Here is a 20,618-nt window from a genome sequence, read left to right on the forward strand (position 1 = left end):
CTCTGTCTCTAACATGTCTGTGCTCCCACGGAACACGAGGGAAGGAGCAAGATGAGTTTCTAGCACATGACCCAACACTCACTCCTTGTATTATTCAATGAATATATTTGGTTGCAGGGATGATTCGGGAGCAGTGGTGCCAGCGGAGAGAATGAGAGAATGAGAAAGACAAAGGAGCAATCAAGGGCCTCTTCCACAGGGACGCCTACGGCCTAGGAAGGAGCTTTTATCTGTCCCACACTCAACGCTTATCACACACTTTCAGTCCTCCAATCATGGGAAACTGAGAATGGCTCTATGTTGAAAATTGCGAGTGAGAATCTAAAGGAAAAGAAAAACAACCATCAAAGGTTCCCACAACTATAAATCTTCCAATGTGAAGAGAACATCTATGAAATAACTGATTAACGGTCTAAAAGGAACATTTCAAAAAAAGTATCTGCGATCACAAGAATGGTATTAAAACATTTACAGCACTGAGTAAGGATTCCCTTTTAGGCGTAAAGCTGGTGGACACATCAATCACATTCACGGTTTCAGTGCAGTGGTTTTGAAAGTGCTTTGGAAACGGTGTGATCTACATATGAACTGCATGAAGCGCTGACAGCTAAGGCTGGCGAACAATAGGATCGCATGAATCTCAAAGAGAATCTTAAGTTATGGTTTTGCATAAACAAACAGGGATAATAGCTTGATTCAAAGCATGGCAGAGGATTCACATTATGCATGTAATCCTTGTACACAAACAGTCCACAACATACGCAAGCTTAAGAATAGCAATATGCCGTTTCTTGATTATATGACAGAGGAGATCAGTGTTACAGCCACAAGCGAGTGTAGGCGGTTTTAATGGAATTGTGGGAAAGGACCCAGTGCTGTGGGAGGTAGTTAACAGATGTATGCATGTGTTGAAGGCCTCCAGTGAGAAGAAAGTTGCCTGGAGGGTCAGACATATCGACGCATTCGGGCACCACAGTAACTCAGTGAATGTTAATCAATTGCAAAAGCCTGGTGGTGACAGCAAAGAGACATCAAATCAATGGCATTATATTCCAGTGGAAATAGAGTATGAATTCTTCCACTTGCACTGTTTTTTTTTTATGGTCAGGAAAACATTTGAATTAATCAGGGAATTTGCAGTTTGAATTAAAAGTTTCCTTTAGAACTGCTCGCTGTGGCACTGATCATTATGTCGGACAAGGCAGGATGATCAATAGCCCATTTCGCCAAAGTGTGATTACACTGTTGATTTAAGTGTATAAAGGCTATATTTAAACTAAGAGTCATTAACTTTCACTCGGCGCAACCGAGTTTCAACAGTGCACTTGGGAGAAAAAATTGAAGCAGTAGCTTAAGGCAAAAACAAGGTAGCAGCAAACTTTTTCATAAAGTTGTTCTGAAAACAATAACAGGAGTTGTCACGGCAACACATAATTGCTCCAACTGGCAAAGTGTTTCTAAGGGAAGAATCCATCAACCTTGTTTAGAAGAGTAAAATGTATAATGGTGCAGCATCTCAAGACAAATCAAAACAATTGCCTCCGTTTCAAGACTACAAGGTGGAAGCAAAAGATATCATGTCTGTAACCTAGAGCAAGAAAAGGAATCATCAAACTTTTGGGGACACCGTGAAGAGGGGGAAAAAATGTAAAATGATTAAAAGGTGACAGACGGCGAGTTTGCACTTCAAAGACAGCTGAAACCCTTTTTCCCAGCAGACAAGAAGAACTGGAAGCAGAGAAACAAGTCAAAGTCTGCGCCACTCACTAACTCAAAAAGATAGAAAAAAGGCCTCTTTTATATATATAAAAACTAAACCTGTTATGTCAAGTAGCCCAAGTTTGTGATAAAATGAGATAAAACAGTTTGCAGGAATCCAGTTTTTGAGAAACTCATAGAAAATGGCAGGGTTATCAGCGACTGAACAGTGCAGCAGGAATTAATCCTAAATTAAGGGGATGTGAGCACTGATGGGAGACGGAGTCTGACAGTTATTACTATTACCTCAGTCTGTTGGGCTGTTCAAGTCATTATTTCAGCCAAGACCCTGTGACAGGCACCGGCCCACAGCTCCCGCTACTTATTCTTCGCAATGAGACGCCCTGGAGGAAGTGAGGGTACATGCACCAAGAGATCATTAACTTAAGAGCACTAAACCACTCACATTTCATCCATGTGCACAAGTCATCCAAATGAACCCAGCAGGCTTCTGTGCTCTATTCAACTTGCCAAGGCCAAATAGGGCTTGGCAAGAATTGCGCTCTGTCTCAGATCTAGCTTTCATTTATGGTAGAATTTCAAGGAGATGTTCATGAAAGACATGTTCACTGCTCAAGCCAATTTACTTTGAATGTGAGGACTTTTTATCTCTAGCTGGATGCTCGTTTATTATAAAACCTCAGGTTGTACGGGGCGATGATGATTAAACTGCATAAGTAATTAACACATCATAGGGACCGATGGGTGAGCCTTCACCTATGAAACCCTTTAGTATGACAAAAGATCATGACATCGGTATCACTGTCAACAAAGTAAAGTCATTGACATGTTTATTAGACCCTGTTCCTACCAAAATGCTGGACTTTCATTTTCTCTCTCACAAAACAACAAGAATAATCAATAGGTCTCTGAATACTACCATTATCTTAATACTAACAAAACATTAGATCAATTCCAGTCTGGTTATCGAAACCAACAATGTTGGTGTCCTCCTTTGTTAGATTTGAGTGCTGCATTAATAGAACTAATCTTAGCATTTTGACTCAATCCACTTTAGTAACGGGAAGTGCTTTACTGGTTTTGCTCATGCTTGTAAAAAAGATAATGTGTCTTTGTGTCACATATGTGACATTGAATTCAGTGTTCCTTAAGGAAGCATTCTAGGTCCTATTTGTTTAGGTCCTAAAATCATGAGCAACTATGATGTCAAATGTTACTGTCACGCTGATAACATAAAACTATATGTCTATGATATGAAAACTATACGACAACCCCATATATATGACAATCTTTAAATCATGTTTTTTATCACTGATATCAACATTTGAATAATGAAATTAGTTAAAGAGTTAGTTTAAAAAGTTAAAGAGTTCCCTTGCCTATACAGTACAACAAATTAAAAGCCGATGTTACAGATCTGGGATACATTTTCTAATTGCAATTTTATTAGCCAATGTATCAATGTGTCTTCCTGTATTTCTAAAGTCCTTTTTCCCTATCTACAACGCAGTACAAATTGCAGCACCATGGTATTGAGCATTACAGTCTCACACTGTAAAAAGCATGTCTAGACCCTTGTTGTCTGCGTTGCCATAGTGTGAAGCAAGGTGCCATAAATGAAAAGACAGGTTCACCTTCAGACATTCACATTATAAAAGCCTGGGTCAGAAATCAGCATCAGTAGCATCCTTAATTAAAACGACAGGGATGCATTTAACAGAGAGCAGTAATATCTGACATGATTATGAATCCCTCATCAGAGCAGCAGATCATGCATACCCTCCCAGATAAATATTTAAATCACCTCAAGATAATGTGAAAGATGACAAATAACTCTCTGAAAGTAAATGATAGTAGGCGCACATGCAAAATGAGGTGCATATTGTAGAGCACCGACTCTCTCTGTCAACATTATATCTTATCCATACATACCAAACTCTTGTATAGTTTTAACTGCACTGCATGAGTACATTGTATAACATATCACAGTTCTTTCAGACTGTGTTTATGTGGTTTGCAATTTATCTTGACATTTTCATATAATAAGCAGCATCTTTACCCTTCAGCAGGTTTCGATCCACTCAGTTACTACAATATATACTGACAGATAACAATAAAAAGAAAGAAAAGTTTCTGTGGAAAGTTTTACACATCCCTGTACATAAAAAGTTCAAGCTACTGTATATTAAAGTCCTAAACTTAATGTTGAAGCATATTGCCTTCAGATTTGAAATGAAACTGTTAAATCACACCATTTCCCCGGGATGAAGTGTATGCTGGAGGGCAAAAAGGACTGCTGCGTTTCCAACAGGCAAATGATAGAACTCTAATGACTTAGAACACAGGCAGATGAACAAATACAGAAATGTTTAAGTGAAGTGCTTTTGTTGAGTCTCTAACAGTACAGCATGAGGCATTACCACCAGACCTAAGAAATTCAAAGTTTTTCACCCTATTCCATCCAACAACTGGATGTTGTTTCAGATGTAATTTGCCATGTGGAAAAGTAGGCAGCAAAACATGAATGTCCAACAGCGGCTCGGATATCAAATGGTTCCAAATTGCCACTGACCACTTTATACAACTGCTTTTTTGAATGAAAGCATTCAAGTCTGAGATGAAACGCCTCTATATTTTGAAGCAGGGCCTCAGTCTGAGGTGGCCATTGACATGGCAACTATTAGATGTGCAAACATCATCGCCCCTGCCTCTCTGTCTGCCAGCGAGATTCATCCGTCTGGAGAAGGATAGCACTGCTGGCAGGCACTGACAGGGTAAGACTCACTCTGGGCCTATCGCAGGGGGAGATTGATGCACTTCTCAGTGGGGGTATAGCTGACATTCATTTTAATTAGGCGGGCGAAATATTGTCTCTGCGGCATGTAGCCTCCTTTGCCTTATCCCCAACCTCTTATTGGGAAAAAGGAAAAAGGGGGCTTCAGGGAAGAATGACCTCCAAAACAGGCCAAGCATCAGCTAAATATATCACGTTCAAACCCTGATGGCATTACTGTGCCTATGATGTTTGATTAACATTTCATTAACATTTGTATGACATTTTCAGATTAGACGCAAACAAAAATATAGCTGGTTTTGTCTACTCCAGTGGGAGGACCATGTCACGTAATATAGCCAATAAAAACTAAGACCATGGTTAGGGTTCATAAAGTGAGGGGACAGTGTCATTGTAAATAGGGTATTTAATGAGCATGTGATTGGGAAAAGCTTCACGAGATTCTGTTCATTCTGCAAACATCATTAAAGCCTGCAGGGGCTCACAAGAACCGTGAAAATTCACACACGGAGCTGCACACAGCAACACACAAACAGCCACTTAAGGGAAGTCACAGGGAAAACACACACCAATCTGTACATCATGTACCTGTCGGTGAGCCAATTAAAATCCAAACAAGAGTCTGTGGCACAGAGGCAAAGCAATACGCCAACACCTTTATTAAACCTAGCCGCGTCACTGTTTTCTCCTCCTACTGTTAATCTTCCGTTCCCTGGCAGTGACATCTGAGACACCACAAGAAATAAATAGATAATTAAGACGTTTATATTTGTTGTTATTCTCAACTAATGAAAAGAAAAGGAAACGTTACACATGCTTGAGTAAGATTCTTAACCACAATCACTAAGTCATTGGTCAATAGTTAACATGTATAGCAGACTCAATACAATAAGTGGAAGTTTAAAATACAACTCAAGGAGTAGCTTAATTACATTTTTGTATCTAATCTATGTGTGTCATTCTGGGATAGGGGCACAAAACCATTCCTAATTTTCTAAATAAAACCTTAGTGCCCTCTTTGCTACTCAGGCTTTCTCAGCTGAATGTATGGTATGGTAACGGCCCCTTTAACAGAGGAGGAGGTACTCCCCCAGATAAGCCAATATAAACCAGATTAGGCGCTGAGGCTATAGTGGCATCCCCAACAAGGGAGCTTCTTATAGGGAAACTCTTACCAATTCTTCATTCTTTCTTCTGCAAATCCTACCAGACTCCGACAATACCTACCCTCTGGAAACCTGCTACTATAATCCCTGGACGATCCGTAATCATTAAGTGCCTAGAGAAGCTTCAGCTGAACTTCTGGATCGTATCATAATTGCCTGTAAGGCCAAGAGAGGCACATGGGACACTGTGGCCTTAATGCTCCACCCCCTCCACAAGCAACTAGATCCCTTTTGCAGCTTTGTCAGGATTCTTTTGATTCTTCTGAAATTAAGATTATTATGGACTTCAGCTTTTAACAACACCAAAAGGCATATAATGAAAGCTACACCATCTCAACAAACACAGACACATAATCTGCAGTCACCATTTACACCGGAGGGCCACAAGGTTATATGTTGAGCCCACTCCTGTACACTCCACACCAACAACAACTAAGCTTTGGACAATCATAACAGGTTGCACACTTCCTCAAGAGGATAGCCATCTTCACCTCGATGTCAGCAACACAAAGAAAATAGTAATTGGTCCCTCATCACCTATGCCTTTACCCCATACTCATCAATAACCAAACAGATACATTAGTTGACAGTTTCCAATACTTCTGAGTGACACTTGACAATAAACTTAGCTTTGACCTACACATTAATTACCTCCAACGGGAAAAAAAGGAGCAACCTACTACTATCAGTCATCCACAAGCTTAGAGGATTCTATGTTACCCCCATTTCTTCCTTAGTTGATTTAGAACAATATTCATCCCACCTTCTCCTTTAACATGTTATCCGTTGCGAACCTAGCCAAAGTATTGAATAACCAACATCGCTGCCTTGATAATTGGTGTCCCCCATCCATTCCTCAGAGGTGAACAATGAGGGTATTGGCATATTACAATCTCAATAGAACAGAATATCCCCCACCTACTCAATCAAAACTTCACCCTACTTCCCTCTGGCTGAAGTACAGAACAGTGCAATGCAGAAGGGTTAACTTTTGGAAAAGGCCAAAGGCCTCACTAAATAGGAGTATGTACTGAAGTCTAAATTGAAGAAAAATAAAACTCTGCACCGTTAAGATTCAATGTTGTAATTCCTCACTTAGGTTTGTGGATAACTCTGGGCTAGTCAAGGCAATGCAAATTGTATATTCATTTCTATATGTCCAAAACAGTCTGAGTAATGAATAACGACTCTATATAATAAAACACGGAGGACGGAGATCTTTTTTTCTCCCCCTCTTGACTTCATCAGAGCACGGCTCCCCTCTCCTGCAGGGGGGCGTGGTCAGCTGCAGCTCACAGAGATCAGCCCCGTAGACAGCAAACAGCACAGAGCGAAATGAGGCATGGCTAAAATGCATGATCTGTTTGGTATTTTGAAAACAGAAACGTATAAACATACCTTATATAGGTATGGCCCTACAATATATCATTTAAATATAGCATGATAGGTCCACTTTAAACAAGCAATTACAGTAATAATATGGTAGGAGATGGCGTGACAGCGCAGTGATGTGCTTGATTTCAGGTGGTGCATTGCATGCATCACGTCCCTGTTGATTTAAATGCTTTGCAGCCCTGATACAGTTTATTATCACATGCCTGACCTTGATGATTTATAGTAGTAGCAGGATGTTTTCCACTCGTGGAAAACCCTCTGTCCAGTCACACATCCATATATGTGAAAATGTATTAAAATGTCCACATGAGTTCTGTATCCACTGCACTCATCAGTCTCAGTTATTTGGAAATTATTCTCTGCCACCCCTCTGACAGCTGACAGATGTTATTCGGTTTGGAGCTTTAAATCAAACCCCGGACAGAAAATAGGACAACATTCACAAATGCTGCCCAATGTGTTCTGTAGGCGACCACCACAGCAAACATCTTTGGCTTACTGAGGGATGTGTTTTCTTTGAGCTGGAACGTTGCTTTATATAGCATACGAGAAACGGGCTAGCTGCCAAATTCTGTCCTGCGTCTGCATATATCTAGATGAGGGCTCAGTAAAGGGCGAAACTGTGAGTATGTTTAAAGGTCACGCATTAATGGTTACACTTTCTCAGACGCTCAGTAATCGAGAGTGCCACTCACAAAGCCCAGTCAGGGTCAAAGGTGACACAACATGAAAACACAACGCTGGTGACACATTCATTACTGGTTGCGGCTCTGGCCCAGTTACTCAAACGGAGAACCCGTTTCAGTCAGTGAAACGAATTACAACTGTCAACATCCTTCCTCACAAGTTTGCCGTGGTGTTACAGCTCGCTCGAGAGGGTCGCCAATTACTGTTCCGAGGATATGATTTGCGTCTGACAGTGACTAAGAAGCGTAACGGTGGTTAGTTAGAGGATGAAACCAAGTATCTCCTCTCTGCATGCCCCTCCATTCCCCTTTGTCTCTCCGTCCATCTGCTTTGCTTCAGTCTTTCTGACGCTGTGACCTATGAGCAGTCAGTCATTCTCCGTGTCAGTGTTTTGGATGACTGCAGCTGTCACGCCTCCCGACAAATTGTTTGCTGGCAAAAGGACAAAGCTGTGTGGGCCAACAGTGCCTTGTGCTTCCACTTGGATCGGCTCCACCATTAGTGATGAGCTACTACTCGTCAGGGGAAGAAGGCGGAGACAATGAGCCCCGTCGTCTTGTATGAAGTCATATGTTGTATTGTTAAATTGATAAGCAGTTGAAACGGTGGTCGAAGTGAAGCTGCGATAGGCAGGCAGGAGCAGTCCAGACACGCCTCCGATGAAGTTACGGTGGGGCCAAATTGGTGATGACAGGCCACAATTAGGGGAGCTGTCGTCGCCTCGCGTCAGTTGTCAGTGACCCGGGTATTCTCACAGTAAGTAAATTATGTAGTGTCGAAGGCATCCACTTACACTCCTGAATGGATAACTGAATGCATGATGTACTATGATGGACACCATTTTCTTACACTTCAAATGGATGACTATGTCAAGGAATTGAGAAGAGATCAAAAGGGTCAAAACTTGCTTGACTTTTAATGAAAGAGGGATCATTTTGCTATGGTTGGTAAAAATCGACTTATTATAGGGTTGATTTTTTTGCCAAAAAAAATTCCAATGTATACCTTTTGACCAAGGATTTTTTACCTTGACATGATAACTGATGTTTTTGTATAGGAGGTAACCTATGTCTCAATCTGCTTTCTTTGCACTTTGGGTCAAAATCAAAGTTGTGTCAAGTGTATCGTAGCATTTGTTAAAACTCTTTAATGGATAGACTAAATTATCAGTATGAGTAAAAGTCCAAATGTAATAATACATTATTATATCCAAATAATGCCCTGTTTCACAACACTAATCAATAGCTTACTTAAAGGGGACCTATCATGCAAAATGCACTTTTGTACGTCTTTTATACATGAATATGTGTCCCCGGTGTTCCAGGGAACTCACCAAGTGTCAGAAAACACAACCCTCTCTATTTTCCTCCATACCCAAATCTCTAAAAAAGGGGCTGCAACGGATCTGATACAGACTGATCCAGATTTGAACACTTCTATGACGTCACAGAAGTGGCGCTACGGCTATTGGGCCAACTCTCCACCTATCAGGGGAATGTGGGGTTGGGCCACGGCCGGCCATTGCCGCTCGAAAGCGCTGGAGACGCTGTAGTACATATGCCAGGCCTGTAAGTGGCGCTGTAGTCTGCCACAAAAGCAGCGAAGAAGACTTCCCGCCCATAGTTACCATGGTTACCCTTCTGTTTATTCTCCGCTGTGGCTTTTTTTTTTTCTCCCCGAGGCAAGCGTTTGCTCCTGCTGCTTTAATTCAATGCAATCCCTCCCCGTCGAGGCAAGCACTGTAATTCTCTCCGGTTAGTCCACCAGCAGATGACAAACACCCACCTCTCCGCCTCTTCCAAGGAACGAGGGGACCGTGCGGCAGAGTTTCAGTTTCAGTTTCTTTCGCCGGTCAAGATGTCCGTTAAAGTTTAAATCTTCCGGACAAAATTAGAAAAGTGCCGGTCAAAGGTCTTCTTTGTTATTTGTTGAGCTTTAAAACAAAGGAATAACGACTCTATATAATAAAACACGGAGGACGGAGATCTTTTTTTCTCCCCCTCTTGACTTGATCAGAGCACGGCTCCCCTCTCCTGCAGGGGGGCGTGGTCAGCTGCAGCTCACAGAGATCAGCCCCGTAGACAGCAAACAGCACATAGAGCGAAATGAGGCATGGCTAAAATGCATGATCTGTTTGGTATTTTGAAAACAGAAACGTATAAATATACCTTATATAGGTATGGCCCTACAATATATCATTTAAATATAGCATGATAGGTCCACTTTAAACAAGCAATTACAGTAATAATATGGTAGAAGATGCAGAGGACGAAGGCTACTATCATGTTAATATTTAGGGGCAATAAAATCACTGAGAATAGCAGTGAGCGGATCATCTAACTGCAATGCTCGAACATACTTTCACCCCGCCTTTTTTTATCTTGTTCAGTTTTTTTCTTCAATAGGTGCCAGAGCGATGTGGCAAAGTGTGGCTCGAGTGGACATGGGAGCACAGAGTTTCCACAAGCACTAAGAGGGATGCTGGGTAATACAATGGAGCCCTTGATGAGGAAGGGAATGGAGGCAGGGATGAAATACCGCAAAATAATAGCAAGAAGACAGTAAGGCCATTTGTTTAAAATAAAAAGTTGAATCTTCAAAGTTCGTTGACCCCAGACACCCTTTTGGAACAGCCTATCAGTCAAATTCCCAGTTCCTCTCCTCTCCCAAGCCTCCCTAATTTAAATTGTTATCTCCATCGCTCTGACTGCTGCTGAGGAGCATGAAAGAAGTCTGCTCAAAAGCTCAGAGAGAAGAAGGTATGCAGCATGGAGAGACAAGACAGAAAGAGCATCCCAATAATAACTAAAATCAAATGACGGCACAGCATGGTTTTCTTTCTTTATCACCAAAGGCAACAAGGGCACTTTTGTAAAAGGAGGATGCTTTGTTTGTCTATCAGTGAGGAGAAAACTGGCTTTTCAACACAGCAAGGATGAAACACGTAGGCAGTGAGAGCGAGTGATTGCCTCTGGATTGCAGCGGTTTTGTTTTAGAAGAGAGGGGATTTCAACAAAATTGTCTTTGGTTCACCCACCTTAGCCCCCTCGAAATACATCAAACGACATAATTCTATTTAATCAGAGGAAAGAACAACAGTGAAGCAGAATGCATGTTCCTGCCCTCCAACCATCCAAACACAGGCTGGTAGCAGAGGATGCAGCCTCAAGTTGCACTACACAGCACCATCTGGTGGCCATGTATACCGTCAGAGGCAGATCAACATGGGAAATAATAGAAAACCGGTTTAGTAGTGCATTGTAAGGCACTCTCAATCAGAACGTCAACGTGTCACTCATGGGTGAATAGACGCATACACAATAAGAAAGTGTTTCAGGCATTTTTTTGCACACTGCCTACATACAAATCTACAATGTATTATGTTTTGTTAAAAGGCACAAGACATTCTATCTAATCATTACTATATAACTAAACACTATTATATTGGCATATTACTCTCTATAATATATTTTTTTATCCTTTAATTGTATTCATCCTTTTTTTGTTATTTGGTTTCAGATCCCACTTTAACTTTTTTGCAATGCTTCAACCTGTGGTACACTTTAATGTTATTTAATATATTAAATGTAAGCATTAAAGGCTAAACAGAGTCTTCTATACACTTAAAACACTAATTTTAAGACTTTACATTTCCCAAGAAATGTCTGATTTATTTCTATTTTCTTTTATTTCATTGTGTATTCTACTTTATCATTTACTAGAACTTTTATTGTTTTAAATACAATTACATTGTGTAAATACAGGCACAAATGGTTATTTTCTCAGGCAAATACACTACTGGTTTAAGTCTAACTTATAACCTTACATTAGTGTACAAAAGACAAATTAACCACGTTTATGTAAACTGGCCTAAAGGATATTGTACTGTTCACTCCTATAGTTTACTCCATAATAGTTGTATCTGTATACATTGTTGAAATGTTGATTTATGGTGTAATTGTACCTATTTTGCTCTGTTAAAACAATTCTGTAAACGTATATGATCTATTTTATTGTCACCCGATCGTCAATCTTATCTTATAAATGTAGCCCGCAATTGATATAATGATCTAAAATTCTCTTTTTCCACAAAAGAAATGTAAATACTGTTACAGTTCCACAAGGGCTTGAAGGGTCTCAGAAGGGGTTGTGGCGACAATCAGACATGAACCTTCACATGTATGGTTCACTAGTGGAGTCAAGATCTATGATGTGTTGACAGTGTTCAGCTGCCTGCCCTGAAGGCACACTTCAGCTCAACACAGCTATAACACTTCACATGTCTGACAGCTGTGACACAATGCAGGGATGTGTACACTTTCCCATCACACGCGTCATGGTAGCCGAAGATACAGATACCTGAGTTTTAGCACTTTACTTCAGGAGGCATTTTGCACCAAACCCTAATCAGTAAACACCTAGGACCGATCCGGCTCTGGATTAACACTTACAAACAACATATGCACACATCAGCACACAAATACACACACACTCCACTCCCACACACAGACATAAATCACTCTCCACCTGCTATATATCTCTCGCCTCATCAAACATGCATGCCAGAAAAGGCGAAGGTGGTGAAGTAGAGTGTGGTAGGAGATCTTTTTTTCTGTCACCCACACAGGCGTTTTTGCCTTGCTATTCTGGGATGATGTAGACAGAAATCAGTTTGATGGATCAGGATTGTTAGAATTTCCTAACTCAAGTGAACTTTTTCTCATTTTAAGTAAAGAGAAATGTATCGCATTTGGAGAGTGAATGTGTACAGCACACATTTCATGGGAATCTGTCTGTTAGTTTGAGAGATATCGTGTGTGCAAAGTTTATATTGATTGATTTATATTTACCTCTGCTAGTGAGCTTATGTTTTTGGTTCCTGTTTGTTTGGCAGGATTACTCAAAAACCACACAAACTATGTTTATGAAACTTTGTGGAAGGGTGTAGAATGAATCATGGAAGAGCCCATTTAATTGTTGAGCTAATTCGAATGATCCTATACAAATGAGCAGGGTTTTTTCTAGAAAAACATAGCATGAGGGCAATACTGTGGCACTGATCTTGTATATAAGATATATCAATTATTGCGAGAACATGACAACCGTAAACAATGCGACGTAGGAGCTCGGTAAAAACAAAGCTGTCTATGCCGTCTGGCAGTCTAATTGACACGATGTTCATATTTTTTGAGTAATTATACCGTTTTTGACGAATAGAAATATTATGAGTATGAGCAATCAAATACAAGTGAAACACATACTCTTGAATGTCATAATGTTTTCAAATGACAACTTAAAGCTCATACTGTAAAAGTGTGAAGAATGACTTCCAAAAAATGGAAATAGGATCATCGAAGGAGCAAGTAAATGAAACATTGGCCTGATTGGACAATAGCTAGTAGCCAAAAATAGTTCATAGGGTTAAGTGTCAGAAATAGAAAGAGTTTGAACTTTGATGAGCACGAATGCACACATGATTTAATGACAATCTGCGAGTTACACGTTGATATTTTGTGAGTACCAGTGTAAACTATGACTCAGTAGGGGCAACAAAAAAACAAAACATGAGGCATCATCCTCTGGGGAACATGAACCTCTTCAGTAAATTAAATTCAAAACATGGCCAAAAGTTGACGAGATAAGAGCTAAAACAAGAAGTTGGAATGATGGACCAACAGCAAGGACCAATGTCTAGCACTTAAAAAAGGGACTGTTCAATAGATTGGAAAAGGGATGACTGCTTTGCCTAGTCTATATAACTTTGCCGACCAACAAGCACACAGCCAGCTTTCTACAATGTATGGACAGGTGTCCAAGGATGTGACGATGGAAAACGTGCTAAAGTTTCACCACAAAGACCTTTAATCCTTCTTCTGTCTTTTTCCATGTGTTAACTCCTGAGCTGCATCGATCGCCTCCATTTTAAAAGCAAATGACGGCTTTCAGAAAAGAGATGGCAGAGTGTAACTGAATTGTGAAGGTTCTGAACAATGTCTGAGACACATTTGTTTAGTTGAATGGAACTGAATGAATCATAACTCCTTTCTGTGGCCTAATGAATGTTGTGCAACCGTGTTCCTGTTAAGCATATATCAACCTTGAGACCACATCACTCGTTGGGCTAAAACCGTGTATTATCAAAGTGAATTTCCAAACCAACAACTAAAATAAATGCTGTCAATGAAGAACGCAGTCATTTTATTTTAAGCCTTGCTGGCAGCTCTGGGATGGCCATGTCAGTTGGTCAGTCAGACTTTGGTGATCCCTTGACATTTAATCTTGTGCCATTAGCAGGTTGACATTAAGGTTTTTTTCTTGAAATGTTTTGACAACTGTTATATTGCAGACATAAGTGTTCTCTTCAGGATATATTGGTGCACACTTGCTACCCTAAATCATCCAAGATATAATAACCAAATAAATGCTTAACCAAACGTATTTCCATCAACCTGAGCTGCTTAAAGAGTTGCTAGCATACTTGTACAATGGTTGTTTTTTTGTGAATTTATTCTTAAAGACACAAACTATCATACTAATATGATAATCACACAGAAATAGTACGTTTTTGTGAGGGAATTAAACCAACACACCCCAATGAGGTCTTACTTCAAGAAAATAGTTGTGTAGGAGGATGTTGGCAAAAGTATTTGAAGCAATTTTAATATTTCTCAAAAAAACGTGTATATAGGCAGTGTTTACTGCTTTACAGATAGCAGGCATAGTGTTGCTAAGTCGAGAAATTGATATAATCTTTGTGATAATTCCTCATTTGTATTCAAAGAATCTGAACAGTCAAGCTGAGTTACATTGACAAACTGCCTACAACAGATGGTTAGCTAGTGGTAACGTACTGTATATTGTGTTATGTTTCCTATTCTGGATAAAGCTCTTCTTTAGACTGTTCTTTTACCTAAACAAAATCCATTATCCACCCCTAACTACTATCCATTATATGTCAACAAGTCTACTGTATAGTGGAATAATCACTTTCATCTTTGCTAAAAACAAAACAAAAAAAGGACAATGTCCATTACAACAGACACTAATGGGCTGTCAAGTGGTTGCAGAGTAAGAATGGGTGATTTAATACATAAATGCAAATGTCCCATGGTGCTCCTATGACAGAGTGGCTTTTTTTTTTCTGCTTTTAATTGGTGATTCAGTGACCCCTGATTGTGTAAAAAGTGTAACATGCAGTAACACAATGGGAGCCCAGCCTTGGCATGCGTTAAGTGTTGAAGGCTCACCCACGTACATAATTACCACAGTCTTTCTGAGGTTTTCCATGCCATGAGCGGCTGTTAAGTGGTGCGGCTTGAATTTGGAAATGACTTCCCCGGGGTGTGTTGACTGTGTCGCTCTGTAACAGGTGCCAGCTACTGGTCATTGCAATTAATATGGACATGGGGAGGCATGACAGGAAAACATATTAGGAATATCACAAAATTAACATTTTATATGGAGACAGACTATTTCTTTTTTATGTGGAATTTTATTTTGGTGTTCAAACAATCACAGCACTGTGTTTGCAAATGTTGTCTAGCCTTCAAAAAACAATTTGGAAACATATCCTTTTTAACATATGTATTGTTATACATTGTAAAACGTGAGCATTTTTAAACTCCTTAAAGGTAGGGTAGGTAATTCACTTCAGAAACACTTTTTGTTATATTCCATGGAATGCTCTTAACATCCCGATAGCAATGAATACATTAAATGCTTTGACAATAAATATATACAAATATTTCATCTGTGGAAGCCGTGGCGCTGTAAAAAGCAAGTCCAATTATCTGCCTCGGCCCGGTTGTGTACTTTCAAATTCTAGCGCACTCGAGCTGGTTTCTCCATTCTTAACCTAGCCTACCTTTTAGTCAGTGTTTCTCAAAGTGGGGGGCGCAGAGGCATGACAGGGGGGGCGCAAGAGACCAGGAGGAAAAATTGTTATGACAAAAAAAATGAAAGATTATTGATTTGAAAATAATATGCTACAGTACAGTACAAGTACGTCTGGGTCTCTGTGTTTCATTCAAGCTTGGATCTGTGTGTGTCTGGAACGAGCCATTTTGTGTGCGTGCGCGAGCGAGAGAGAGCGCACCGGTACCAGAGATCGTTGTTGTTAGCTTCTGGTGCTAGCGAGCTACGCTAACGGGTATAAGGAGCTTTTTCAACAACAAGGTGGAGGAGCGTCCTAACTTTAGTCTAAGTTATCTCAGTGGGTCCCAAACGGTTTGGTCAAGATGAATGTAAACAATTATTTCCAAGGCACACGTTTATATGATCATTATAGGTATACAAAAATAAGAGAATAAATGAAAACAGGTATGATTGAGTGATTTGTAAAATATCCATAAGAAAAAGTAAATCTGTTTACAGTTCTGTTTCATATGGGTGTTGAGAGATGTATCCATAGATCTCTTAATTTTGCTCTGAAAATGCACCAGATTGATGCATTTAACTTCAATATTTTTTTTAAATCTTCCCGGGGGACCATGCCCCCGGACCCCCCTAGAGGATGTTGGTGGGTCCACACACCACCTATAAAAATAGCACTTTACCCCTGCTTACACCTATATGCCGTGAGCTGATTATCGAGCCTTCATTGTAACTGTCACACTGTGTATTTGCGTGGGGATTGTTGCAATAGAAAATTCCACTGTAGCGACCGGTACATTAATGGGAAACCCTAAATGTTTGAGCACCCTCAATGAAACATCAAGCTACCCCACAGCACCCCCAAAAGAAAATCTCTGGCGCCGCCACTGAGCCTGCAACCCCGTTTTGAAGAAATGTGCAGTGCAAAACAGGCTCATTGCAGCCACTAATGATAAGACACACTTTTTTGCCAAATATCAGCATTTTCTTTCTTTTCATTTTTTTGCACAGATTGCAAAGTGGCAAAGTATTATAACTTATTGTTCTAGCAAAGGGATTGCACAATTGTATTATGTATTTATTTTTTGGAGCACACTTATGGAGCATTGTTTTATTATCACTGTTCTAGCAAAGGAATGCTCACGTTCATATTGATGTATTTTAATGAATGTTAACTTGGCCCATTACGTGACTATTTGTGTTGGGGGGGCCCAACCTTTTTTTTTCTCCAAAAGGGGGGCCTGACAGAAAAAGTTTGAGAACCACTGCTTTAAGTAAATATAAATATTTGTATTTCACATTTTTACATTTGTCAATGGCTAGAGATGGATGGAGGGCTGCAAGGATAAAAAAGGGTATTGAGAGAACAAAGGTAGGATAAAGAGAAGAAAGTAGGGGGTTTGTCCATTAGAGTGAAAACCTGTTTAAGTCAAGTGAAGAAGTCATTCTGTTATCCTGTCATTTTATAAAGCGGAGGATTTTAGGCTAGGACTTCAAGATTTAGTTTCAGTATTAACTTCTGTTATACTTAAGGAGAACTTGTGTGTTTTTGCATCTCTCTTACCATTGTCTCTCGGCCAATTGGAGCAGAGAATACGAACTCCAGCTGGAAGACGATTGCGAGAGCTTGATGATTTGTCAGTTTGAGCTCCAAGCTGCTGCGAAGGCCCAGCATCTGAGGGGGGGGGCGATGTTGTAGAGCTGAGGAGAGAGCACACACACACACTGGGTGTGTTTAAGAGGGCGAGACACAAGGAAAGAAGCTATTACAGGACACACATCAAGATTATTCACAACCCATGTGCTTTAAAGTCATTACTAGAGCAAAGGATGATGCTTTATCCCTTTATTTATTTTAATACAGTTTTTGTTTTTGTTAAAAAGGAAGTAAATCAATGTGTTGTAGGATTTACACTCGCTTGCAGAATGTTCCCTGGCAAGCATTGGCCTCCTGTGTGAGCAGTGGAACAGCTCTCTTGGTATTCGTCATTCACAGTTTGCATACACCATAGGCGGGAGCATACTGTGGAGCGCCGGCGTGTCACGAGGTGGGGCCGAGCGCCTTTTCTTTTTACCGCTTCATGGACTCTCCAGAGAATGGTACAAGCGAGCACATCGGATGTATTTATCTTCTCTCTTTTCTCGCTGTCTGGAAGCACCAGGCATAGCGAAAGCAGGACCGACTGTCAGCTTTCAAAGGCAGCACGCAAAAAAATAAGGCAATCATCATAATTGTTGGCTACACTGTTGTTTTCATATAAACACTTTGTTTTTTAGGGAAACACAAAAGGGCAGAACGTACAGTATAATGTCTGCAGTTAGTTTGATGACAATTATTGTTATTTGTATAAAACAGTAATTAGGTGCAGATTGTTGGAAAGTATGTGATTGTGTTGATTATGTTTCCCCGAGTATATTCCCATGCTAGTAAGACACCCATATAAGCAGCTACGTAATCAGCCTGCGTCTCGTCTGAAGTAGCAAATACAATAAATATTGATTCCGACACACTGGAAAAAAAGCAATCGTAGGTTCACTGTCTGTATGTAATCTGTTGATTTTACAACTTATTCTTTGGACATTTTGACTTTATTTAATAGTCTGCCTTTCCTTCAACTCAATTTCCATCTGCGTAATTATTTCCTGAAACTGAGCAATACATCCCAACTAATCATACGAAAGGAAATAGCTAAAAGAAACTACTCTATGTTAACTGAAAAATGTGGAAGAATATAAAAAAAACACATAAACTGTATGCATTGTGGCGTGCAATAGATGGCAGGTTTGTCACATCAGTATGCCTTATATCCATTTGGTATTTCAACGGTTCCTCATACAACGGTTCTTATGTTGTCTTACCAACATTCATTTTGTAATTTATTTTGTGCATAAGGATATCCGCAATCAGTGCACCTGCACAAACACAGTGCAGAATCTGTTAAGGCAAAAATTACTTGGTTAGGTTTAGGAAAAAGGTTAGGGTTGGAAAAAACAATGGACGTTGCGTTACTTAGTTATGGAAGTAACGCAACGTCAAACACACAACACTAACAGTGGCCTTCTGTAAAAAGTGTTTGTACCCACCCATCCGTCTCTAACTACTCCGCATGCAGACTTTATTGCTCTTTATACTCTGTCACCTGTCCTGACTCATGATTAGTAGGTTACATGTGAACTGATTACATGGGATATATGAACTATAGTGCATTACTTAATGTACATATAAGCACAAACATTGTATGATAATAGCCTGGGCATTTTGCAGACAGTACCTTCACTACAAGCATATTTCTTTGCATCCTTTCCCGTAAACACCAATAAAGAAAGACAAATTCTTTAGATTGTGAAAATTGGAAAGACAATTTGTTTCTTAATATTGAAGGTCCCCCTATCATGCAAATGTTTATTTTGTGGTTCTACTCTGACATGTTTCCATGCTTTAATGTTCAAAAAGCTCTTTATTCTTCTCATACTGCCTGTGCTGCAGCACCTCTTTTCACCCTCTGTCTGAAATTAAGAGTCTAGACTGTTTTGATTGGTTACCTGGCTGGCTCTGTTGTGTTGGTCAATCACTTAGAGATCCCCCCCGCCCCCGCCTTATCTTATCAGGTTCAATGTGTTGGAAAGCTAATCAATAGAAGCGTGAGTGTTACATAGTGATGTCATTATGTTACCGAAGTAAAAATAAAGGTTTGAACGGAGGCATTTCAGGCAGGGGGGGGTTGTGTGGGAGAGAAACTTCCTCTGGAGAGGTATTTGAGCCTTGGAAGACCATTTACATGCACTAAAACCTATATAACAAACTACAGGGAAGGGAAACCCCCCAACCCCAAAAGCATAATAAAGCCTCTTTAACTAACTTCTTTTTTTTTGTAACAAGAGCTCAGAGTTTGCACCTTTTATCAAAGCTTTCCTCAATAAAACATTCTGAACCTACCTAATTTGAAAATAAAGCTTGCATCATGGCTGTACTTTAACGGTTTATTGTGACATTTTGTATTGTAGTTTTTGTAGTATTTTGCATATTGTCTGTGGAAAGAAAGGCGATAGTGTGGATCTGTTGTGACAGGATTTGCACACCTTCTCTTCATATCATGACACACCTGCACAATGTTACTGAAATAGACACAAAACCTTTTTTTTTTTCTTTTTTTACCCGAAGCAGTTCTGCACAATGGCTCAGTGGTGCGCCTTGACAGCTCATTAATTGAAACTGCTGGCAGTTGTTTACCTGTGCCGGTCAAAGGTTCATTCGCTCTCAACATTTATGTTAGAAAACACTTCCAGTGATTTAACGGGGTGCGATGTGATATTTGTGACAGCTGTTGTACCTAAAGCACAATTGGTTACAAAAGTATCTGAAGGCAACTGGCTATTTTACAGTTTTTCTAACCCTGCACTGGTGTTATTGAGTGTTTCTCATCTCTGGATTTAAAATTAGATTAAGGTACTCTACAGGGTGGGGTGCAGGTTTACCTCTCTGTGTGTTGACATGCCAAAACCATTCAATCCTGGTGTTTTACTGCTGATCTAACGTGGACGCTGGTGACCTTACATCAGCACATCTACTTTGACAAGGTTAGCATTGAGTGTCATGGTGTGTCAATAAAACTCAGGGGCAGGGGCAGCAGGAGCCGTATCTCCTTGATTGGTTATGAAGTACTTGCACGTATTGGAATGTACTGCACGGCAGTTTTATGAAGGTGGAAGCCTGTGTGGCATGGAATAGTGTGTAAATCATGAGGCTGGGGTCGGGTCAGGACATGCAGGGCCTTATCAGGTAAACAGTATTTGTTGTTTAGGCAAGGTCAATGGACTAATTAAAAAGCCACATAGAAAAAATAAACATTACTCTCCATTTGTTTGATAAGAAAATATCTAAAGAAATGATTGTGTGTTGACCTGCATCATTGAAGGTGGAAAAAAGGTTGGTATTTTTTTATATTCTCTATAATAAACGTATTATTTTGTTTACTTGGATGGAT

The 20,618-nt window shown here is 40.0% G+C and overlaps 1 protein-coding gene across 1 annotated transcript in view; it reads right to left on the minus strand.

Annotated features, from left to right (window-relative positions):
* Positions 1 to 20,618, minus strand: part of nphp4 (nephronophthisis 4) — a 183,892-nt gene that overhangs the window by 86,892 nt on the left and 76,382 nt on the right. Inside the window, exons 8-9 of the mRNA XM_034145454.1 lie at positions 18,625 to 18,642; positions 17,198 to 17,315 (exon numbers count right to left, since the gene is read on the minus strand). Of these exons, the coding sequence (XP_034001345.1) occupies positions 17,198 to 17,315; positions 18,625 to 18,642 (136 nt within the window). The remainder of the gene's footprint in view (positions 1 to 17,197; positions 17,316 to 18,624; positions 18,643 to 20,618) is intronic.

This window comes from Trematomus bernacchii, unplaced genomic scaffold (genome assembly GCF_902827165.1).
Source record: "Trematomus bernacchii unplaced genomic scaffold, fTreBer1.1, whole genome shotgun sequence".
Classification (NCBI taxonomy): Eukaryota; Metazoa; Chordata; class Actinopteri; order Perciformes; family Nototheniidae; genus Trematomus; species Trematomus bernacchii.